The sequence below is a fragment of the Stigmatopora argus genome, chromosome 1, assembly GCF_051989625.1.
Source record: "Stigmatopora argus isolate UIUO_Sarg chromosome 1, RoL_Sarg_1.0, whole genome shotgun sequence".
NCBI lineage: Eukaryota > Metazoa > Chordata > Actinopteri > Syngnathiformes > Syngnathidae > Stigmatopora > Stigmatopora argus.
The window spans coordinates 18,158,457-18,183,893 of record NC_135387.1 but is presented as its reverse complement, the minus strand read 5'-3'; the positions used below and the strand labels follow the sequence as shown (position 1 = coordinate 18,183,893).

General features: G+C 38.3%; 1 protein-coding gene across 3 annotated transcripts in view; it reads right to left on the bottom strand.

The window, feature by feature from the left end:
• Positions 1-25,437, bottom strand: part of dmd (dystrophin) — a 103,803-nt gene that overhangs the window by 52,095 nt on the left and 26,271 nt on the right. For 2 of the 3 annotated variants that reach the window (XM_077605612.1, XM_077605616.1), the window contains exons 6-27: positions 22,765-22,866; positions 22,550-22,620; positions 22,314-22,432; positions 21,532-21,731; positions 15,457-15,585; positions 14,440-14,535; positions 14,250-14,348; positions 13,297-13,478; positions 12,907-13,057; positions 11,852-11,971; positions 10,978-11,079; positions 10,496-10,603; positions 10,146-10,325; positions 8,911-9,083; positions 8,192-8,315; positions 7,675-7,753; positions 6,739-6,851; positions 4,149-4,277; positions 2,838-3,030; positions 1,725-1,870; positions 626-726; positions 399-510 (exon numbers count right to left, since the gene is read on the bottom strand). In XM_077605612.1, coding sequence (XP_077461738.1) covers positions 399-510; positions 626-726; positions 1,725-1,870; positions 2,838-3,030; positions 4,149-4,277; positions 6,739-6,851; positions 7,675-7,753; positions 8,192-8,315; positions 8,911-9,083; positions 10,146-10,325; positions 10,496-10,603; positions 10,978-11,079; positions 11,852-11,971; positions 12,907-13,057; positions 13,297-13,478; positions 14,250-14,348; positions 14,440-14,535; positions 15,457-15,585; positions 21,532-21,731; positions 22,314-22,432; positions 22,550-22,620; positions 22,765-22,866 — 2,829 coding nt within the window. Of the gene's footprint in view, positions 1-398; positions 511-625; positions 727-1,724; positions 1,871-2,837; positions 3,031-4,148; positions 4,278-6,738; positions 6,852-7,674; positions 7,754-8,191; positions 8,316-8,794; positions 8,831-8,910; positions 9,084-10,145; positions 10,326-10,495; positions 10,604-10,977; positions 11,080-11,851; positions 11,972-12,906; positions 13,058-13,296; positions 13,479-14,249; positions 14,349-14,439; positions 14,536-15,456; positions 15,586-21,531; positions 21,732-22,313; positions 22,433-22,549; positions 22,621-22,764; positions 22,867-25,437 lie in introns of all 3 variants that reach the window. The other variant, XM_077605604.1, reaches the window with a different exon arrangement.

Below are 25,437 nucleotides of genomic sequence, written 5' to 3'. Positions count from 1 at the left end.
AACTCGATATTGATATTAAAAATATACTTGATACCGTTTTTAATATTACATAAATTAAAAAATCTAAATGAAATATTACTCTTTATATTAACTCTTTCCTTTGAATTGCAATGAAATTAAATGACCCCACAAATGCCCTAAAACCCTCAGCGTGACTTAAAATAAAAGAGAAGTAACCTGGAAATGCCCCAAAATCAGTCAGAATTGATCGGAAAAGAACAGGAAGTGAACGGGAAAGTACTCTAAAATGAGCAAAGAAGTGATTCAAAATTAACCTGGAGACCCTTAAGTACTGCAAAACTAACAAAATGAACTCATAGCCTGAAATGTATGAAAGTGCTTTCTTAAAATACAGTACATACATTAGAGTACATATTGTATGTGTGTTCTAGTCTCACCTCAAACTGCATGAGTTTGGCCATAAGCTCCTTGATTATCTTGGTGTTATCCGTCAGCATGGTTCCGAGTCGCCTCCAGCGAGCCATGATGTTGTCCATCTCAGTACGATACCTGGAAAATAAAATGGATTTCTATGCTTTTTTTTTGGAATTTACATGTTACGACAGGAATTTGGGATAAGAAGCCATACAGAAATCCACAAAGGTTTGATCTTAGAAAGTATTACTTCTGGCAAATTTCAGGTGGAGCTTTCTGGAAGACCTGCTCCACAGCAGATGTCAGGTAGTCCACTTGCCCTTGGTGACTGGTCAATGCCACTTGAAGTCCCTGGAGGAGGAAAGCTAGTTCAGCACCACACCACAAAGACTAGTACTAGTTAAAAATGTACTGCACTTGATAGCTAATAGGAATGAAAGTACAAAAACTAACACCTTACAAATATGCACCACCCTCGTGCGCCTCCTCCCCTTTCGAAATTTTATTTCACGAAGAAATTAAATGTTTCCAAAACTCACCAGCTTAGCTAACCACTGGGAACTTTTAAGAAACTTAGCCCAATTTTCCTATTCCTCTGCAACTTTATGTAAACTTCAACAGGAATATTGAATTTGTTAGATTTTGTCAAAGTTAAGTGAGTTAAAGCCAAGTGTGGAAAATGGATATTGTGATCATCACCACCTGTTTTGCTCTGCTGGGAACTCATCTATCCGCCTGTCGTAATTACAGAAAAAGCGAGACAAGCAAGGGCGCCATCTTACTGCATTTTAAGCAGAAAGTGGCCTTCACCAATTTTCTCTAACAGATTTTCACTTAAAGTAGACATATTACGCATATTATCTAACAATGCATATTTTTTTTTTTTGCCTAACAGTTCACACATGATGACCAAGCAGACAGTTCTACAGGGCCATCTATATTTTTTATTATTATTTATATCATTTGTTTACATCCCCCCTGTATTGATGAATGAATCATTAAACCTAATTTCATTGACAAGGACATTTTTTGTGGGTTTTGTCGGGGTGAGTTTTTAAACACATTTGTTAAATTGACAAAATTACCACCACATTTATGTTTGTCTATAAGTAATGAAGTCATCTGCCATGATTTAGAGAGACAAGTAGAGCAACGAGTCACATTAATAGTACAGTTTTGTGCCCTGATAAATGTATTCAAGCAAAAAATATGCACGTCACTCATAGGTCAAGTGGGATATTTGCATGGAAATGTGATGATATGCTTTGAATCAGTGGAGTATATGCCCCCATCACAATTTATATGGGAAACGCAGTTGAAATAAATAATTTGGAAATGTGTAATTGTACCTCCATGTCCTTCAGCCTCTGCTCCATAATATGATATTCTGTAACAGCTGTGGATGGAATAGCCAGTTTGGCCTCACATTCCTGTAACCACGCTAAGAGTGTGGAAATGGTCTCCTTATAACGAGCTGGGGGCAAGCTCTCCAAAACTAGATGAGCAAGAAAAGAGGGGAACATGGTCAGATGATAAATATGCACAAGTGGATGAGTCTGCTATGTGCTGACTAAATGAGATGCACACTTTCGACTGAAAAGGTCGTGCAAGTGTACTTAGTCAAAAGCAGCACGAGAACATGACCATAATTTTAATTCGCGAGCACTCACTACATATTACTGCACATGACCAAATGCTGTGTTGCTGAAAACTGTTAGACATGTTAAAACACCCTCAGGGGACGTTCATTAGAAAAAAGTGTATTTTGGTTTGCCTTATTAGGTAATCAGGTGATATGAAAACTGATGAGAGCTAAAACGAAGGATTACTAATAGTCAATGTTCCTCCTAGTTATTGCTGTTCTTTCTGGTGATAAAATGTTCATTTATTCTATATTTTTTGAAATTGTATTTATTAAAATAGCATTGTGTAATGTCATTTAAAGATAAGGAAAACAATAATTTTTGCAAGCAAAAAAAAAGGTCTACATTTATTAAGCTTTGTTCATTAAATGAAAACCTATTTTCCAAAAGGCGATTAATGTCTTTGGTTTGAAAAAAATATTGCATTTATTTACTCAAACCAATATCATAACCATTTTGTCCTTTTAGTACATTTCACTAGCTTAGTCTTTTGAGCCAAAACAATTAAGTGTTTTCAGAATAACTAATGGGGCAAGACTGATAGATTTAAAGTTTGTCTCATCATGTTTGGGAAAAGACTCTTTCATATGGACAAATATCTCAGGGTGGACCATGATTTGGATGCTTCCAATTTGTGGAAATTGTTTAGCGTAGACAATTCTGGAATCCTGATGGTGCCACAGCTGCACCTTATGTGATTTTTGCAATAAATTCTTCCCGACCTTAAAATACTAACAGCAATTTTGAAACAGTACAAGATCTTCTCTTACTTTAGTCCACACTGACAAAACATTTGGTTTCATTAGCAGAAAATCTCACTTAGTTGTAGTTGCCTCTCTCTGGCCCTCAGATCCTCAAGAACTTTGTGGTAGTGTTCTTTGAACACATTGATGTCAGCATCCAGGAAGGCTGACGCATCCTCCTCCACACCCTTCTCCTCTTTGAGCTCTTTCAAACGTTTGTCTAAGAGCTCCACTTGTGGTTGCAAGGAGGACAGACGGGCCACTTCCTCCTGCGAGATAAATACAAGGTTAAGCTAGTAGCAAGAGGAAATGAGTTGTCTTTTCATTTCCTGAGTTTCACTCAATTAGGTTTATTTTAATCCACTTCTATTTTTACAATAACGTTTAAATAAAGGTCCGGTACTGAGAAGCAGGAAGCCAAGCAAGAAATTGGAGAAGTGAAAATAAAAACAAATGTTCTAAGTAGGGTTTCTAGGCCTTAAATTAAACTAAAAAAACGAAATAACTGTAGAAATTTGTATCCAGGGCGCAATGGAAACTAAACACATACAAAATGGGAAATAGACAAACATACTCACAGAAAAATACTGAGACACACGGAAGCATGATAATAGCAATTCAAAGAGGACAATTAAAAGGACATGATGAAATTGGGAGTACAATTATGGAGGTGTTTAAGACATCGGCATAGTCAAATAATTCTGGACTCAAATCTCGGGTTTTTTGCGCAGTTTCCATGTTGGTTTTGTCCGGGTAAACATATTTCCTCCACATTACGAATGTTAATGAAGGACTTGGACTTGTAGGTTGCTTTTTAGACATTGAATCACATTCAATTTGTATTAAATGTGGCTTACCACATATTTGCCATTATGTAAAGAGTCTCTGATCAACGCCAAATGAAGTTTAGTTGTTCTAGAAGGCTTTCTTGACTTTTGACCTTTGTTACTTTTTAATATAAAGTTCAGTGATTGGTGTTTGTTCATAATTCTTTCTTTCATGACTGTCAACACCATGCTTCACTTTAAGTATGGTAGTGTATTTATTGTTTTTTTTAATTATGCATATGCATTTAATATAGTCTCTATATTAGTATTCTGTTACAAATATAAAATATGCTGGTGACTAATTGTGATTTCGTCTGTATTGTTTGGGTGACTGTTTTTTTGTGTCACACACCGCACCTGATCACCTATCTCAACAATTCTCAGTATGATGGAATTTAATTTTGTAACCATAAAAATGGGGATTTAGTTGCACAAATGATCATCCGGGCAAATGTGTGACTGCGTCAAATTGACCGATGAGATATGTATGCAATGCAGCACTCTGTTCCCTTGAGTCACTGATGTTTGTGCACAGGAGAAACCAATCCATATGGACTCACTCTGCATCGGTCCAGTTGCAACTTGAGCGTCTCTGGTTCTGGTGACGGTGGCAGCTGAACCTTGAGCCAGTTCTCACTGACTTCTACTGCCTGGACACACTGCTCGTACAAGCTGTAGAATGCTAGCACCTGCACACAAACACACACACGCGCGCGCGCAGTGGACAGCAGTTTAAATAAGTCGCCCCTTAATTCTCACGAGATAAGGAGTCGTGCGCCATCTGTCTTGGTCAAAAACTATTTCCGTGAGATGTCAGCGGGAGCCAACTCATTTCTCACCCGTATTGGCCTTAGGTTGAGTCCTGTCACACCTGACCTGCTCAATGTTAGGTCTAGGTAGCGTGGGAAGGCTTGGTTACATACGCTCATATTGGCATACTGATCAAATGTAGCAAAGTCAATTGGACTGTTGGTGACTTGGAGGGGAGATGGCAAGCCTGCACGCAAGTCATTTAGTCTACCCAGTCACAAATGACGCACATGATTGTGTGTGACAGGGGTAGGGATCAATGTTCCCTCTAATTTTTCGTTGGTCTGAGCAGAAAGTCAACCTCCCTGAGCGCACTGAGTACCAGTGTGAGCGACATCATCGGTACTCGGATGATTCGCCTAAAGAAGTTTCGCCGACTGACGTTTGACAGACGGGCAGGTCGCACGAATGGACGTTCCGCCGAACGTTCATTCGGCCGAATGGATGTTTCGCCGAAACGGGATTCGCGCGCTCGCCCCGCCCCCGGATCGTGTGTGTACAAGTTTTTCAACCTTGGCCCGTGGGCCATATATGGCCCGTTAGGATTTTTAATCCGGCCCGCCGCCAGTGTTGTCCAAATTATAGTAAAAATCAATATTAGTCTACCATCAATGGCAGCCCGGGAATAAGCACTCTTGGGCGGGCAGATGTAGCAGAACCGAGCCGTAAAATGACAGCAATCGGGTCAAATCCATCCTAAAACAGCATTTAATGATTAAATACAAATACTGGAGCTCTTTGGACATTAGAACCGAGCTCAGGGAAGTGAATTCCATGGTAAAATGTCGTGATGATATCGCGATGGAGGCAAAAAAACGTCTATATACGTCCATTCGCCAAACGGCTCAAAATGCTCTCAAATTCGGTCAAATCCAGCCGAAAACAGCGTTTAATGATTAAATACAAATACTGGAGCTCTTTGGACATTAGAACCGAGCCCAGGGAAGTGAATTCCTCGGTAAAATGTCGCGATGGAGGCAAAAAAATGTCCATATACGTCCATTCGCCAAACGGCTCAAAATGCTCTCAAATTCGGTCAAATCCAGCTGAAAACAGCGTTTAATGATTAAATACAAATACTAGTATTTGTATTTAATCATTAAACGCTGTTTGAACGAACGTTCATTCGGAGACCTGTCCGTCTGTCAAACGTCCGTCGGCGAAACTTCTTTAGGCGAATCATCCGGTCACGACATCATCATTGCTCGCTATGGGCACACCAGTATCACAGTATCACACCTGCCACAAGCAGGTGCATGTCAATGTTCCCTCTAATTTTTCATGTAAAACATGCTGTAAAAAACGAAAAACATAGGTGGACAGAGCTACTGCCACTGGCTGCCGCTTAAACGGCGCCATCATGAAGAAAGGGGTAAAAAAAAAAAAAAAAAAAAAAAAAAAAAAAAAAAAAAAAATCCGTTTTTTTTTTTTACTGCGCGCCATAGGATTGCTGCTGCGCAGAGAAGACGAGAGTAGTGCGCAATTGCGCACGCGCGCAGCTTAGAGGGAACAGTGGTAGGGATTAAAGTTGACTCCAAATGTTGAGTTTTAATACAGTAGGATTCAGTTTTACACTTCATATCAGTCATTATAAGAAAATTAGTAATTTATTTATTCACATTTTCAGGTCTGGCTCTTGACACAGGTAGCAACTAGTACCATATCTGCCATTTCAATAAACAATTATAGTAGCAATTTGTACAGTACTATTTGTAAGAAAAGCAGCAACAATGTCATCCTCATACAATATTTATGTCCCCATTTTTTTTTACTGGACTCTATTATTATTTCATATTTTTAAAGAAATCTTAGCATCACAAAATATTTTATTTTTAACACTTTTATATGCGATACCTAATTGAATTATTATCAGTTTTTTTGTTTTTACTTCAAATTCCCTGATAAAATACTGATAAAGTTCAAACTGCAGCATGTCATGGTGGCTTTCTTATATGAACTACTATATGTATTGGAAATAAAACCTCTGCGTTGATTTTGATTGAAACTTGGGCCTACTACAAACAATTAATTTTTTGGTGATACAAAATGAGGGTGTGTAACATTTTACAATAACACAGTATTGAATAAATAATTTATCTAACCGAGTTTGGAAGTGAATGACACAGAGTATGTTTTCCAAGGCTACTACTTACATTTCCAACATTTCAATTCAATAGCATGCTTACTATAAAATATTTATAACAGTTGCTCTCAGAGAGAACAATAAATCTGATGAGGGGAATGTCAAAATTTGTTACCTGACTATCGACATATTTTGCTTTTCTTAAGCTGTGATACAAGAAAATTATTAAGTTAAAATATGACTGCACATGTACGTACCTTTGTCTGGTAGGCTAGCCACACAAGCCTGTCCGCCAACAGGGCACAAAAACCTACCCAGCGTTGGTTGAGCTGTTCGGCTGCCTGAGCAATATCCTCAGCCCGAGTCCCCTCTATTGAAGGAGAAAGGCAATATATGCAAAAAAGGAAAAAAGTAGAGCTTGCAGGTCCTTATTCTGACAAAGCAGACACACTGTTTAAATTTCTGGTGTTAATAGTATATTAGAAATGTGTTCCAAAGTATGCAGCCAGCCTAGATTGTCTTATGATGGAGTAGTTAATGTTTACAGCACTTTGTTGCAGCTTTGTTTCTTTTGTGCTACATAAGCAATATTGAGTTGAAATGAGATGCACCTTTTGATTACTGTTTGTTGTTCAATGGATGGCCCATTTGCAAATTTTATTCGGAAAGCTTCTAGAAATCTTACTATTAAATGTGTTAATAAATGCAGTCCAATTGTAGAAAAATAATTGCTGAAAACATGCTGGATACAAATATGAGATGTTTGCAGCTGAGATGAACAAGAACAGGAAATTAGTGTTATTTTTGTGTTGGCCGAGGAGACTTGTTTAAATTGTTGAGATGTGTTTGCTTGGACTGATGAGACCATGTTTTAACAACCTGGACAAATTGCTTAAATAACTGAACCGCCGGATAGCTAAAGGAAGAACTTTTATTGGATGAAGGAAAGCTTGTCGGTGTTAATGATAATCAGAAATGTATTGAAGAAACAACTTGAATGGCTCTGAGGTTCTACATAGCCCCAACAAGGGCAATGAAGAGCACGATTCAGACTCTCTGTCAGTGTTTCTATGGTGATAAGGGGAGAGGGTGGGACAGGTGGAGGCGTTGCCATGGGGACAGACAGGCTGCCCATTGAAAAGGTGTGAATGCATGTGAATACTGGGGCGTGTTTGTGTGCTTATTAACAATACCTTGCTCAACAAGGGTCTGTGCAGTGCGTGTTGCGTCTTGAAGCTTCCGGTATTTCTCTGGTCGTTCACGCTCTATTAGCTACAGCAATGAATGACAGAAAACAAAAAAAGACAGAAATTAAGGAGCATGAATAGTTTTTGTTTTTAATCACAATAACTTTTCATGAGTTGGTTTCAGAAGTTTTACCTGGATTCAAAATATCAATCAATGCCAATGCTTGAATGGCCAATGAAGTTTATAGAGTTCTTGGCTATTTTTTCCCTTTTTTTTTTCAAATCTGCCGGGCTTCTAACATCACTTTTTTTTCTCTGGCATGACAAAAATCATTATATAATCTTTCAATTTTGCTTTACAAAGTCTAAATAGTTCTATTTTAAAAATGAATTCCATAGTATTTCGAGATGCAAATTATGATTAAAAAGAATTTTAAAATCCACTTTAATGCAACTTAGAACACATGCGGCCACTTGATCATTAACTTTTTTTTAGCGCACGAGCAGTTACAACCAGTTTTACCTGCACTTTGTCATAGAGTTCCTGAATGCTGCCATCTTTGCGGGATACAGAAAACTCAGGACTCTGCAGGATTGCCTCACCGCGAGTCATGTAGCTGTGAACCTCTGTGAAGTCCACATCGAATCTGCAGAATACACAAGCTCTTATTAACTATACTTAACCAGAGTTCATAAACATTTTAGTCCTCCCGTTCTTGTGAAGTCTGGATATTCATAATTAAAGTGGCATTTGATGTAACATTTGTCGCACTTTTGGACTTAAAAGCCCATAAAGGTTTAGTGCCTTGTCTGATTTAAAAGAATGAATGCACAAATATTGCTTCAAAGGACTTTGAGTAGTACTATTAACACAGATCCCAAACTTTGTTGAGCTCAAATCACATATTTTATATCAGACAAAAGTACAACACCACCAGACAAAATTGCTACAAGGTTTTCGGTAGCTGTTTTAAATGTTTGTTACTATACACATTGACTATATAGTCATGAGGTGAGTTTACCTACTTCGCACCTAATACATTACGCTAAATATTGTTTTTTCTTTCTTTCTTTTTTTATAATGGTAGAAGCGTATGGTTAACATCGGCTGGGTTTCAAAACCTACCTGCTAAGGTATGTAAGAAGAAACGGATGCATGCAACTGAATAGTGCAAATAAAGTTAGAAAACAACAATGGGGTGTGATTGAAAAGTGGCCAAAGTTCATTTGGAGCATACAAACCTTTTCCTGAGTTCAGAATCTACGACCACCTGCCTCTTCTTCTGTGGTGGTGGTGATTCTCGGGCTTGGCGGAGTGCCGATACGTTATCCCTCATTGTCACTTTGGTAACAGTCGCCGTTACGGTGTGGGTCGGGTCAGATTGGGGTGCTGTCGTGGTGACGACTGGTGAAAGCTACACATCCATCCAGCCAATGAGAGATAAAGTGGACAGTCACCATTTCTTGCATTTTACAGGACACGCTTTTCCATCTACTTAGTACATCCCAAATCCACAACATCCACTGGAGCTCAGCGGTGAAATGGCAAGGTAACATAAAGGCTCAGCAATAGTAATTAAATGGGCATCAGAGGTGATTAGAAGCGAGGAGTAAAGCAGAAGAGTTTGTGATAAAACTGAAAGGTGTTGAGTTGAATGCTAAAATAGCAAGAAATGGACAATTGACTGGCTTAGTATACAACCAAAAAAGGTACTGTGAAGTCATTATATGTAATAAAAACATAACGGTCATTCCAGAATTGGAGGCCATTTTTATGTGCCCCACATGAAACACCAAATAATGTTTGCAGAATTACAAAAACAAACACATCTCTTCATCTCTAAACCATAGTTTTCTTTGGGTAAAATTTAACCGTAGCTGTCGTAAAATTCTCGTGATGGCCAACATCCAAATAGAGATAATAAAGTAATCTCTATCAGATCTTCTGGGGAAGAATTTGTTACTGTGTTTTCCTCCTTTATTTTATTACAGAGATCTTTGATTGGTTGTAATTATGCTCTGAAGTTCTGTCTCTCAGGACCTTCTTTTACTTTTTAGCAATACAGGGCTATTGTTATACAATAAAATATGATTCCCTTGTATTACCATGATGAGTAACATTAAAAGATAGGAGAAACACTAAAAAAAGGAAGCATTAACACTGCACTTCAACATAATGGATAAACAACTGTATTTAAATAAATATTCCATTATTTGGTGTCAAGTTAAATGACAAATGTTTTTTTTTAAAAAGTATTTAATGTAAAAGAATGAATGATAACCTAATGAAGTTTAAAGTTAAATACAATTGAAAGGTACTTGATAAATGTACAGCAGCGCTTTAAATTAATAAAGACATTTGAATCTTTTGTGTAACGCTAGAAATAACGTGAACGTAAATCCATTCATTTTAAAATGTGCATGTAAACAGTTTAACTAAGATTGCTTGTTGCCTATTCTAACTGCTTTTGTTGTACCTGGGAGCTGATGAGATCCAGACTTTGAACCAGTCGGTCCCAGCGTTGAGCAAAATTATCAAGCCTAGCCCCAAGTTTGTTGGCGACTTCCTTGTTTTTGACACTGGACAGCAGGTCCTGACTCATTGAGGAAAGCTTGTCCATGGTTGGACGCTTCATATCCAGGTCTGTCTTTACCATCTGGAAGAGTGCAAAGAAAAAAAACTGTTTAATGCTTTGATAAAGTAGATGATAAGTCAGGGGTATCCTTTCTCATTTGCCAATATTAGAGATTGGCATTGATAGTCAAGAGCAAACTTTTGAAACATTTATCAGGAACACTTTAAGAATTCAACTTATGCTGGACTCACAGCAAGTTGGCGTAACCAGGCCACCGTAGCGACATTGTCTTTTACATTGGGAGTCTTGATGGAGCGAACCAGCTCTTCCTTCTGAGTCAGCCAGGAGTCAAACAAAGACTGATAGAAAGTCAAAAAGGCAAACCACAAATAGCACAGATTTTATGTGATATCATGAGAAAAAGAGTGTAACAGTAAAGTTGAGAAAGACCAATGAGGACTATAAAGCACACCGGGTTATAAAGGCATACATTGATGTAGTTTCTTGACAAAAGTACTGGATAAATGTACTGCACATTGGTGCATCGGTGTACCGCATTTGCTCTTATCCTTTACAATATTATGATTAGTGTTTTGTTTAATAATGTATTGATTAAAACTTTACCAGAGAAAAATAATATTGCTAACCTCCTAACAAAATAGGTTAAAGATAAGTAATCACAACCAGAATTCGTACATGAAGAGCACTGGATTATAAAGCACTAAGACTGTACTTGTTCATTTGTGAAGTGTTGCCATTTCAATAAAATTTCTTGTAGCAGAAGCCAGCGTTCTTCGGTCCATCTACAGATGGCTGCCCAGCGGTCACCTAGCACCTACATCCACAAAGATACAATCAACACATACATTTAGTCTAAAATTAGCTCACCAGAGAGACTAAATAAATTCCAGTTTTTCATCATGGCGCCTCAAAGGCTCATACCCTAGTTACACCTTGTCACGTGTCAATTCAATTCTTAAAGATAATGGTCAGCATTAGTTTTCCAATTCATTTATCTTGCGTTACACTTATCCTCACAAAGGACACGAGGAAGATCACCTGCTAACTATGAGCAGTAGGCGTGGTAAACCCTGAACTGGTTGCCAGCTAATTGCTGGGCATAAGGAGACAAACAACCAGTAAAGCATACACTTACATCTAGGAGTTTTTGCTAACTAGTCATCAATACGACAGGGAAACATTTCCAGCATTTACATGCAAATTATCCTCTTTTCAGGGATCTGCAATTTTCTTACAAACGCATGTATCCCCCTAAAACATGAATGTTCAAAATTAGGAGCCGACTGAAATTTACAGGTGAAATCCCATGATACAGCAATGAGGAAGCTGAAGGAATCAACTCGTATTTGCATTTTTCCACTTCTAACCTTCAAATCTGTTTTGCACGCTTATGCTCCCTTACAAAATATCTATTTTAAACAGAGAACCAGAACTTAATTTATGTTTCTGATAACATGCAGCATCTCTGACTCGTCTTCTGGTTTACCAATTTTCTTATGCGAGATAATCATTAATCGCTTGTCTATGGTAGAACATCTACTTAAAGAACTAGTTTTTTTCCACGATCAAACGTCACTCAAACTTGCCTGAAGTTTACTCTCCAAAGCAGCAGTAGCGCTGTCCCCGCTACTCTCGTCCACCACCACAACCATGTGAGTTAGCGAGTTGACCCGCACCTGCTCCTGCTCCAGATCCTCCTGCAAAAGCTGCAGCAAATGCATGTTATAGCATTTTTTTAAACATGTCGTTTGACAGCAGTATAAAGGAGTCTTATGTCATACTAAGTGTTAGCTGTTTCGTTAACCTTCTGCATTTTCTATCATCTTTAAAAGCAAAGATCACATCTCCACCGAGACTGTGATGAGAGGTAATGTCGCAGCAGCTTTTCTAGCAAACAGAGGAATATAAACTAAAAGCTCAAAAACAAAGATACAGTATTATTTATTGAATACTTTTCTCCCTACAATTATTCAGTGAATGCCAAGGGTAGAATTGTTAATACATTATCCCATTTTGATTTTTTCTGTAGATGTTTCTTTTCGCCATCCCTCATCTATTTTCCATATTGAAGTGAAAAGATAAATTCAATTTCCTGTTCCAACTTCAAACAGTTCAAATCAATCGAAGCCTGTTGAGGCTTGTTTATTCCACATTTTGCATGTGAACAATTCTAAACCGATCAAAATCATTTTAACTTCACACCTATTAACTAAACCTAAGGAATGTATATTTTATTTACTGTATGTCATCCTTCCATTTTCCAACCGAAGTTAATGCCAAATCAAAGGCTTTATTTCCCCCCCATTGTTCATGTTTCTTTAGACGTATTTCTAAGTTTTTCAATTCGCCTTTTTCTGTGCATGATGTATTGTGTTGATGCTAAATATTGGAATTCTGTCATTCTTCGTTAACAATCCGTCAAATTCCACAGTATTCCAGGTTCAGAAGTCTGCATTCACACACAAAGTACAGATACCCTGGCTTGGTCTGGTTGTGTATACGTCTCTCTAACAAAAATAGGTTTTGGTAAATGTCGTTTAATTATAACTTCATTAGAAAGTACATTAGTACCTGATGTGGTAAATAAATGTATTGTAGTTATTGGGTAAAATACAGTAAGTAGCTTGAGGAAGGTTCCCACCTTGTGCTCTTCCACTTGCTGCTTGACATCCTCCAAGTCAGGACCAAGTGGCCGAGCCTCCATTTGCTTGAGCCGTGCTTCTGTTACGTCCAGCCAGTCTGTGAGCTGCTGCAACTGCTTGTGCTGGAGATCCATTAGGACATGGTGGAGTCTGGCAAGTAGGACAAGCGCTCAGCAATTGTCGGAGGCGGCAGAAACACACCTTGTATTTAACTTAAAGTAGAGACATTTGTGACTTTTTTTTATTCTGGTAAAAGTACAAAATTGAATTCTTGACTTTATTTTATTTTTTACTTTTCTTACAGATGTGCTCACCACTTACTCATCGAGCTCCCCACAACAAAAAGTCACGTTTAAGAGGTACTATATTTCAAGGGCCAATGATGGTACCTGTTTTGTCTCTCCATGCTGGCCACCCTGAGGTGTTCCCATCGAGAGTTGAGCAAGTTCATCTGTTCCCTCACTTCACTGTCCTCCTCCTCGCTCAGGTTCCCCTCAGCCAGTAGGGCGGAGCCGGCCCGGAGAACACGCCCAACGTTGCCTTGGTGTGCAGTGAGCTCTACCATGTAGCCCTGTGAAGAGGATAGGCAACAAAAAAGCTTCACAGTTGCAGATAAGTTCCTCTCGTGAGAGTTAATTAACTGATAGAAGTGCTCCTGGAACTTCTTACTAAACGCCCTGACTCTATTTGTTTTAAGTGCTCTCATAATACATTTACCCACCACTGTCTCATTTTGAAGCACTTAAGTGGTACTGTATATGATCTTCCGAGAACTTAATTGTCAAGGTACATTGAATGTGGAGAGTATCAGTGTTCTGTTTAAAATGCTTTCCAATGCCTATCCAAGTTTGGTTGCTATTAAGTAGGCTCTGCTAAAGAAAAAAAAACACCCTCAAAAATGTGATTTATATGTGGGTTTTCCTTTCTCCTCATTATTCTTTTTTTCCTTTCTGTTCGAGACAGATATATTACCGTATTTTTCAGAATGTAAGTCCAACCTGAGTATATAAGTTACCCCAGCCAATGGTGAGGGAGTGTATATATATATATATATATATATATATATATATATATATATATATATATATATATATATATATATATATATATATATATATATATATATATATATATATATATATATATATATATATACATACATACATACATACATACATACATACATACACATATATATACACATATATATATACATATATACATATATATATACACATACATACGTATACGTACATACATTAACCGCGATAATCGAGGTATTACTGTATATAATACTAATTCCTCGCAGGTTTTTGTGACTCAATTGCTTGTATGTGCTCACCTCGTGCGTGTGGAACTGCTCCTTGACCTCCTCCACGTTGTTTGAGATGGGGGGCTGGGACTGGAGCCCGTCTTCAGCCGACAGCAGCCATGTCAGAACCTTGACGTTCGAAATTGAAAAAAAAACAAAAAAAACAAAAAAAGAAACAATGAAAATAAACAACAGAAAAGCCAGTCTTCATTTCATGTACCTCCTCTAGAGCAGCTTGGTAAGCCTCCAAACTGGTGGATCCAGGGGGCAGTGGACTGAGGCCTCGCTGCAGCTCCTCTTGGCTAGGGCTCAGAAACTAGACAGTGAAGCAGGCAGGTAGCAGGAGGTGCCAAGGTCCATGTAGAATGATCAGAGAATGGCAGGGACGCAACAGGGAAAAGAGACATTTTCAATTACAAATTGTATTTTGCTCACAAATAGCATGTGAATTTTTACAGGTGCTCATGCTGAGCTGAAATACTAAAAGTGTAAAGTGAGCATTTTAACAGCAAATAGCTCACGCATAAAACACATTTTACTCTTAAAGTAAAAAATTCTTGGGTAATGGTGCTGCAATAGGTGCTCGTCTCCTATGCCCTGGAGATGCCATTAGATGCCTTTTAAAACGAACAAATGGGAACCATGTCTCCAGCAACTTTTAGCGCAATTAACTATAAATGCCAAGCCGTGTCGAAATGTTTATGCCCATCTCTTCTGTTCCTTCATTGAAAAGAGACATACAAGCTGCTTTCTGCAACAAAATGATATATTTGCAGCTCAGACAGCATTCATCTTTAAGTTTTTATCGATTTTAACGTTACATTGTTTGTTTTTCACCCATTTTTACTGAAAACGTATAAACATTACAGATGGTAAATGTCTTTGGAAGTGATCAAATTTACAAGTCACCAGCGGAACACTTCCTTCTCATGAACAAGTCAATAAAGTCAAGTGATAAAACTCACTGTTTAGTTAGTAGTTAGCTCTTAACAAAAACAAGTTAATACACATCATTTTCTCATATTGTTACCCCATAACACACCATTATTTTGGTGATAGATCAATTCTCTAAAGAACCCATTCATTATATTAGGCCCATTAACTAACTCTATATCTGAGCAAAAATAATACCAAAAAATATGTGGACAAAGACTTTGAAGGACGTTGATAGAAAGCAGAATAAAAACATAGACAGATGGACATTCAGTATGAGGCGTTAGCATGGTGAGACACGGACCTGATCAGTAAAGCGCCTCCTCTTTTGCTCAGGAGACGTGACATAGGCCGCCTGGGTGTAGGCATAGCTTTTATAACGAGCCTGAGGAGAGGGACTCCGTACTCGTCCCTGAGCCACACTCACTGTGATCTAAGAGCCAGACAGAGGACACAGTCGGACGGCAAAGGCAGAGAGGTGGAAGAATGGCAAAAAACACAAAAGGCATATCAGAAAGGAGCAAGACAGAAGACACACAGAAAACAGAGAAAATAATACAAAAACGAAAAACCAATATGAATATCAACTCTGCTCCCACCTCAATGTCAAACTAATTATGAGAGAAAATGAAGAGAAAATAAAACATCAGCAAAGCCGTTTCTATAATTCATGTTGCCTGAATACAAAGTGGCAATCAAGAACAAATGACGATATTACGTTGATGTGTTACTACACAGATTACATGCATTTTTATTATGACTATCTAAACTACCAAACAAGCAATCGAATATGAAGCAAAAGCATAAAGTACAGGAATATTGTCGAACGTTTTGAGCTCTGTATGATTTTAGCAAAATCTACTTTTTGAAGGGATGAGAACTGATTTAATTTCCCAGAAAATATTTTGCTTTAAATACCATAAAAATACTAAAAACAGTGGAAAGATTACTTTTAAGTTTCAGACAACAAGGGGTGTCTGAAATGATTTGTGCCTTGGTGCAATGGACTCTGTATTATGAAAATACTCAAATTTGTTTTGCCTAAAGACCATGTTCTTCAAATGCAGTGGATACACAGAATTAGAGAGGAGAGGGGTTGTTGCTACTTAGCACACTAAAGTATGCAGCAGACATGGCTGAGAATATTTTTATTCATCTAGTAGGTCATCTATCTTCAAATGGCAAACTTGGGTCACGTATTTTTTTCCTTCTCTCCCAGCAGTCATAGCTACAGGCAACATACATAACATTGGAGCCTGTCATACTATAGCAGCCATAATAAACCAATCAATTTCTTCAAAAAACAAAAAGGTTATCAGAAAATACGATTTAGCGTTAAATCACTATATTTCATAGATCAACAATTTCCATCCTCTTTTTTGTACTATATTTCTATTATTGCATATAGATTCAACAACAAAATCCAAAATGCTGTATTGATGAGAGGTTTAAGGTCAAAATGTACCTCCTTTGTTATTCTATGTAACAATCAAAGTTATCAGAAAATCCTTCTCCATATTAAACGTCTTGACGTTTCTGTTTGTGCCGCTGCAGTTAAATCTGACCGCCGTAACCATGTCTATATTTCCCCCCCATGTTTCTGTCTATTCTCCTCCTTTGCCAAATTTTTCCATCTCTTATTGCTTTTTCAAGCAGGATCAGCTGGTTCCGCAGAGTGCCTAAGTCTCCTTGTTTAATATTAATTTTATAGTATACTTCAATTATGGTGGCAACAACTAGTTTCAAGCCACTTTTTTAAAAAATAATTCTTTTCGATCAGCTAACATGCAATTCAAAGTCAATTGACATGACTGCCTTCATACAGCCCTCATATCTTTATTTTATGATCACAAATTCAAGCAGAGCAATCTCCCCAACAATCAGTCACATTTCTATAAAAATCGAGTCCGTTTTTTTTTTACTATATCTCAAGGCCTCACAGTATTTCAACCCCCCCAAAAACTGACTCAACAGTTTCATAACCCTTAACATCTAAAGTTACAGTCCAGCACACATTCCAGGTGCTGATGCAGAGATGCCGTGATAGCTTCAGTCTGAAGATGATACACTGTATGAGGGGAAGGACAGATAAAAGTAACCCTTGTTTTGTTTTCTTTGTTGTTCCTCACTCTCTGAAAAATTGCCTGCATCAACTCTTCATGTTGGCACTTAAGATCTTAATTTACCAGAGTTGACACCTTTTTTCCTCTGCAAGAGACTGCACGGAGGGCCGATGCAGCCATTAAGCTGATCGGTAATAATATTACCAGACATTACTTCAGGGAAGTGCTCTCAATCCCTCAGTGATTCGGTGTGATAGCAGGACACTGACCTCAGCATTACCGAGTCATAAAGGTCACAGGCCTGTGAATATCATTTTCCGTCGGGAATTTGATCTCGGCCTCACATCACGTTGCCCTTTCTATTCTGAGATTCTTTTTCAATTTGCAGTTCATTCCCAGTCCAATGCTCATACATTGCATTACACAAAGAGGAAATCTAAATATGGAATCATTCCCAGCTTTGCATAATAACTCCCACTCTTCCAGGAAACATTTTTTTTCTAATTTATGACTTTGTGCATGGTCAGTGGTCACTGTTGTTGGACCTGTCGACACCTCCACTTTAAATCATGACCAAGATTTCTGATGAGATTTATCCGGGCTCAAATTCTTCCACAATAAACACAAAGAATAAAGCCAAATGACATAAAAAGCCATTTTGCAGCTTTCTTCACTCACAGACACATACACACAGACACACACATACACATGTTTGCATGTTTTAAGTGATTTTTTTTTAAACTAAGTTATTCACTGGTTTTTTTTACGTGAAGTAAAGTTACACAAACCTTGCTGTCAATGGTTTATGGAAAGAAATTACATAGGCTATTTATAAGCCTAGGGCATCATTTAACAAAATTAAAGACTGATGTTTACAACATTTATAATACTTAAGGGAGAACTACTATGCATAATGTTATAAAAGCTGTGAAGACAAAGATACCTTTAAAGTTAAATCCAATAGCTACCCTTACTTACATTTCTGCGTTAACCTAACTAGGTTATCAGACATAAGCACTTCCTACTGGCATTTAGGGAGTAGCAGTTACTTGCATGATGAAAAATGGAAATTATTCAGTATTTTGAGTTAAGATTAGTATTTTATTTCCTTTACGCTGAATAGCAAAAATAAGTAGGCACCACTCTAAGCAAACCACAGAACATGCACATTCAAAAAAAGTGAACACCGAGTATGCGCAATAGTTCATTTTCCATGTAACGTCTAGCTCACACCCGATGTCATATAATTTTTATTTCGGGAAATATAATATGGTCAGTAAATACTCATGTTTTTCTGTTAAAATATTTGACTTGCGCTAAGGCTGTTAGTGTTCGCTTATAAAGTCTGCCTAATGAGGCCTTCAGAAATGGGGGATTTGTGTCAAGCGGTATGCACCAATTAACAATTTATGACATGCTTATTTACTGTACATAAATCCGATGGAGCAAGTCGTCCGACCATGGTCACAGCTTAATGGAAATATCGCTGTCTGGTAAACAAGATTCGCACTTCTGGCTAGAAGGTCTACGAGTATATTTCACCACATAGCATAGGCTTGCTGTTCCGATTATAAATTAAATGCATTCTTAAAACTGATTTTTTCTAACAAGGTCTACAATGTCTTGTGTGTCTGTCTTGCTACTGCAACCAAGGAAATTTTCCGAATACGGGATGAAATAAAGTTTTTAACTAATCTAATCGCAGGGCAAACAGTGAAGTTACAAGGAATAAATGTAAAGAAGGTAGAGAACTTAGGGTGAACAGTGCAGGCTAATGGAGAATGTGGAAAGGAAGTGAAAAATGGTGTGATAGGGGAGTGTCAGAGATGATGAAGAGAAAGGTCTACAGGACAATGGTAAGTCCAGCCAAGATATACGGCCTAGAGACAGTAGCTCTGAGGAAAAGACAGAATGCAGAGCTAGAAATTGAGAAAATGAACATGCTGAGGTTTCTCTGTATGAGTGACCAGATTGGACAGGTTTAGAAAAGAGACAATACTAAGAGGGACAGAAAAGGTGAGGCATTTTGGAGACAAGGTCAGAGATGCCACACTTGGATGTTTTGGGCAGATAGGGACTATATCGGTAGAAGTATGTGAAGGATGGAACTACCAGGAAACAGGACGAGAGACCGACCTGGCAGGAGATACATGGATGTATTGAGGGAGGACATAAAAGTGGCTGGTGTAAGGCAGGATAATGCTAAGGACAAAGTGAAATGGAAAAAGTTCATTCGCTGTGGCAAACCCTCACGAGACAAGCCCAAAGTGTGATTTGTTGTTATTCATGGTCAATCACTTCTCAAACTAGTTGTCAATCTATCCAACTAATATGTCAACCGTCATAGTTTTTCGTTTAAACTTGCCTTTTGACAATGATGCTATGTCCAAAAAGCTTTGTGTAAAGCCACAAAAATAGAAAAGAACACGTCAAGGCTGTGAAAGATGATGTTCATTGTGTTCCTGTTAATCTAATCTTATGTTTCAATGTGCAGTTGGTATGCATACTTCAATATTAATGATAAACACATACAAATTAGATGTGTTAACTTGATAGCATTATATAGTAAGGCACACATGACGAGCACTCTTGAAGAAAATTGAATGGGAAAATGTTGACCTCAGATGGGTAGAAGGCTCCGGCAAGGGAGAAAAGATGCAGTTGGAACAATAGATTTTTTTATTTTAAGGTGAGGCCTTAATTAAAGCTCAACACAACTTTTCCTCTTGGGGCTTTAATCCCCTAATCAAATTTCTCATCAGCTTCATGGCTAACTCAGGCTCAATGTCTTTGTAAGTTGCAAACTTGTCAGGTCGCTTCTATTTGCATTTCTGTCTCTTTGAAGAAAACAATCAGCATCAAGGGTGCATCGTAATATTGTCTAAAATTTTCAGACAAATTTGGAGAGTGCTGATGAGCGGACAAAAATGCGGACAAACAGATCCCCTTGAAAAGGGAATGTGTCTTTTGCTTGGTCAGATGAATTTGTCTAATCCTACTAACAGACAGTCAAACGATCTCATAATCTACTTGGCATGTAATAGCAGAGAATACACAATAACGGGATGTTCTGCAAAGTAATATTTAACAAAAGAGCTGTCCCCAAACATTGAAACTGGGATTGAAAAGCTTTTTGTTTCTGAAGACTCTGAGCCCAAAGCCCCAAGACGCCACTTTAGTATAAATTGTACATTTAAATTAGTTGTGCCATGTATCCAAAGCAGGCCAGTTTTGGTTCAGTCGCTTGGCAATAACTTACTTTGCCAATTCTGTAAAGAGGCCTACAGCGGCTGTTGCATACCGTTTTAGACTATTCAGGCATGTATACAGATATAGAACCAAGGGATCCAAAAGGAAAAAGCAAGAAGATGACAAAATAATCCTCCAGCAATACAAACGAAATGGGGATGTTTTTACAACAGAAGTGAAAAATCAATTTTCTCTCATTCCGCAAATAATTAGTGATTTGCTATCAAGAGCACAAAAGTGTCATTTTTATCCATTGCTTGAACTGGTCATAGACATTTGGTTTACACAACATTAATTAAAATACCCAGAAATAACATAACTACAGTGAAAGGTAGTCAGTATAGAGTTTGTATAACAGTATAAACTTTCTCTTGCCTCAAAACAATTCAACACACGGTCATTAATGACTAGAATGCTGTAAAAATAGTGATCACACCCAATGAGGTGAATATTTGTAATATAATTGAAATGCATGAATGTTTATTTTAAAATGTCATTCTAAATTGCCAGCACCATAAGTGACCACACCTACCACTGACTATATAGTATGAAAATGTCCAATTTGGACTCATTTAGCCACTTTTTTCTCCCAGTGTCATTGGACTCTAACCAAAAAAAAAGGTTTTAGATTTGAATGCGAAGCAGATGTGTTACATTTGCTGTTGTTACTATCAGACTCTCAGACTGGTCACCGGCATTTCAAGTCTGACGCAGCTTTCACCCCAGATAACAACTACTTCATCCTCTAAAATTATGCTCAATAATATTAAGTTTGCTGAAGACAAACAACAAAGTACATTAATTACTGCAAACATGGGCTGTGATTGGATGAGAACTTGTTTGGTTCTAATCATGCCTGCTGTTGACCACCTTAATGGAAGTGTCATGGAAGAGCCAAATGTTCACTGAGTGATCACAGTTCCAGAAGACCACTTTCCATTTGAGGTGAGCATTAAGTTGATGGACTGGTCAAACATGTCTCCAGACCTAAACCCTAATGAGCATCTACGGGGCATCCTCAAACAGAAACGGAGCATATACAGCAAGTGTTTGCGTGTGAGCAAGACCTGTTGGGAGAAGCGCTGCTGGGTCTGGATTTGATAGTGTTCCCCACTCAGAACATGAGATGTGCTGGCGGCACTTGCCGATCGCGGAAGTGTCTCAACTTCTTGGATGGCTTCCATGGTAATGCTCTGCGGAAGCACCTGGAAGAGTGACGTCACGTACATGATGACGCTCTTCTTGTCGGGGTGAGGCACGGCAACATCTACATAATGAAAAGTGAGAACATTTATTTAATGTTCACCGATTCAGGGTATCGCCCCCTGGTGCCCTGGAATAGGCTCCAGCACCCCTTAACAACCTTGTAAGGATAAACGGTTCAGAAAATGAATGAACGCTTTTATTTGAAACCGTTTTAACCTAAATTGACTCTCTGGGCTAATGATAAACGGAAGGCAAGCCCCTCATTTTTTGTTTTTTTACTTCAACTATTTCTGTCCTTTTCATCTTACATTGTTGGTTGCAATGTTGAAATAACTGATGTTTTAGCTGTCAAATGATTTTGAAAATGGAGTGGAGGAAAAAAAAAAATCGGTACAAATCATTTCAAATCATTTGTATCTCTTCAAGAAAATATGTTAACCACCCTTTCAAAGCTTGAGTTCAAGAAGGCAATTTTTTACTGGGAGTCTGAGTAGCCTGTATATTATCCATTCAGGTGTCCAGCAAGAAAGACACGGCTCTCGTTATAGTACAAAACCTAGCACCAAGTCAGTAAAATTTTACGAAACACTGCTTGAGTCTGCGTGTGTATGTTTGATGGAAATAGGGGGCATTTTTTCCTTACCTTCTGGGTCGAGTAGCCTGTCAATGCCCAAATGTTGTTCTGCCTTACTAAAAGCATGTTCTAATCTGTCAGTCGCTGACTCCGTGGCCTCCACAGAACTCCAATCAAATAGTTCCGGTCTTGAGATGTTTTTTGGGGCGAAAGGGGGAAAATAATGGATATTGACACGTAAAATAACCACACTTGGACGTGTCAAATTTTAAAGCAGTTGCATAAAAATGAATGAAAACCAATACCTGTGGCTGTGGATGAGAGCATTGAATGCCAGTCCATCATTCCAGCTACTGGAGAAGTTGACCACATTGACCTGAGCGTAACAAAAAATAAAATGATGTGGAATTTTATCCCTGCCAATCCAATTAATGGATGTCCGAAGTGATCTTACTTTTATCTTTACATAAATCCAAGCATAAGCAATATTTCTTAAACTTCATCATTGTTTGATACTGACCTGTGGGTACTGGCTTGTATTCTGACGAACCCAACTCAGCAGAATCTTTTCACTGTTGGTCTGCTGTAGGCCAGCCATTACCTCCTTCATCACATCCTTTACCTAAAAAGGCCAAAAGATTTGGTAATTAGAGGGTTTCTGTGAAGACGGTATAGAGGCTCAGCGGCCAATCCATTTAGTAAATGTTGAAGTTTCTGAAACCTGCAACCTAAGCACATTCACAGATCCAAGGGTATTTGAGCAAATGGCTTAAAAAATAAAAAATCTAAAGCCAGGATATTTTATTTTACAAAGGAACTACTTATCAGTGTGTTGCAAGAATATAACAAAAGATGAATTATTGCAATTATAGGACTATAAAGTCCACATGACTTTAAGGCACACCCACAAAACTTGATAAGCAAATGATATCCGCCCATACGCTGTATAAACCGCAGGTGTCCACATTGCATTGTCCTCCAGAGCCAATAAAATAAGTCACACTGGACTATAAGCGATGTCATTTAAATTACGGTGCATGCGAAAAAATAATACATAACTATATGAATATTTACTACTAATAAATGTACTTTTTGTGGCTACCCTTTACCTAGGTACCTTTGTTGTCCATCCTTTTTTTTAACAACAGACCATCTGCTAATGCCTGTAATGGTAAAACATGTAGACTAAAACTTCACAATACTGTATGTGTCATTTGAAGTCAAACAAAAAACAAATGTGAGGACTAATCATCTGGAAAGTAGTCCCGACTCAAAAAACAACAAAACACAATAAATAGCACATTCTTTACTTCCTTGCGTTTACTATAAATTAAATTAGCAGTGTACATAATTAGTGCATCTATCGTTCAAGTGTGTGTGTGTGCGTATGTGTGTCTGTGTGTGCGTATGTGTGTGTGTGCATGTGTGTGTAGTTTCTTGATAAAAGTGACAGATTTGGGTCACTTTTTAAAAAGCCCATGAGAGGGTGTTACATTTTTCGCTGGTCAGAAGTCCATTACTTTTACACGTATTTGCTCAGGCTACTGTGTACGTGCATTGGCACTTACACTAATAGAGTGTTAAAAAAACTCAAGAGAGACAAGTGCTATTACCCATTCTAAACCCTAACCCCCATGACATTTTAGTCCAACCCCCGCCGCTCCCTTGCCCACAGCACCCCAACTAAATCTATTAATAGAGTTTTTTTTAGCCAAGAGTGTCTCTCACACCCAAACTATTGGGTGCACACACAGTTTGCTAGTCCTTTTCCAATGAACAAGGTCTACAGAGACAAAAAACGGAGGGTGTACCCATTTGAGAGTAGGTCACTGTATGTATTTCCGCTCTAATTGGAGGGTTGCTTTGAGGGGGAAAAAGCTGTAGAGGATACACCGACACACTCACACTGAACTGAGAGAGAGCAAATTTGTTGGCCAAGTGCAGCCCAAAACAACAGGTGGTGCTCTGACCTCTAAGCTCATTCTTCAAGGTTGTACTGTATACTGCTTGGCTGCGTTAGTATTACTAGTTGGCATCCGAACCAACTGACCTTGGGTAAGAGCTGAGGTATACATTTGACTGGTTGTCCTTCATTCACAGGGCACATATGTTCATTGTTTTATAATTATGTTCATTCATTCATTTTATGAACCACTTAATCCTCACTAGGATCGCGGGTGGTGCCGGAGCCTATCCCAGCTGACTTGGGGCAGGAGGTAGGAGACACCCTGAATCGGTGGCCAGCCGATCGCAGGGCAAGAGGAGACGGACAACCATTCACTCTTACACCCATACCGAGGGGCAATTTAAAGTGCATATTTTTGGAATGTGGGATGAAACTGGAGTACCCAGAGAAAACACACAAAGGCCCGGGGAGAACATGCAAATTCCAAACAGGTGGATCGACCGGGATTGGAACCCAGAAGCCCAGAGCTTTGAGGGTGACACGCTAAACACTCAAACCACCGGGCCGCTATGTATTCTGAAAAAACTTACTATTACAGTCTTTTCTTCTGCATCTTATCTATATTTATACATAGTTGGCTATTTAATTTTGTAAACATAGGAATTCCTTAAATTGTTAGTTTGAACACAGAGAAAGCGTTGTCTCTCTCTAATTGGTCAAGTGGCTATTGATTTTGGTTGCTAGGTGAGGTTGCCATGCAATTTAAGACGGTGGAATATTTTTAAGATGTCTGTGGTTGGGTAAGACAATAGATGGGCATTCTTTAAGCAACCCTTCATCCTACTAATTTTCCTCAGTGGGTAGTGTTTCTATTTCATCATTTTGCTTTACACCATTTACTACACCCATGAGCGTATATACTTCCATGTCCAGAACGCCGCACCTGCCTGTTATTGGCAGCTCTTAAAAAAAGGGCGTTTTCTTCACACACTATAAAGGTACAAGCATTGACATTTCAATTCAAATGTGGAATGTAGGCAATGGTTTTTGGATAGGAAAGAATGTGCAAATACCACATCAGAAATATTTAAATAATATGAAAAATAAACTGAAAATCTTTACTATGAGACAGGTATGCCAATTGGCCAAGTTTTTCTTTTTTTTTTCATCTCAAGGGAGACTTAGTTCAAGGGATACTGCCTTTGAGATCACCCACAATCGTGTAATCACCAGAGCTTTGATATAACAGTTTTCACATTGTACATTATATGTCGGAAGGCAAACAAT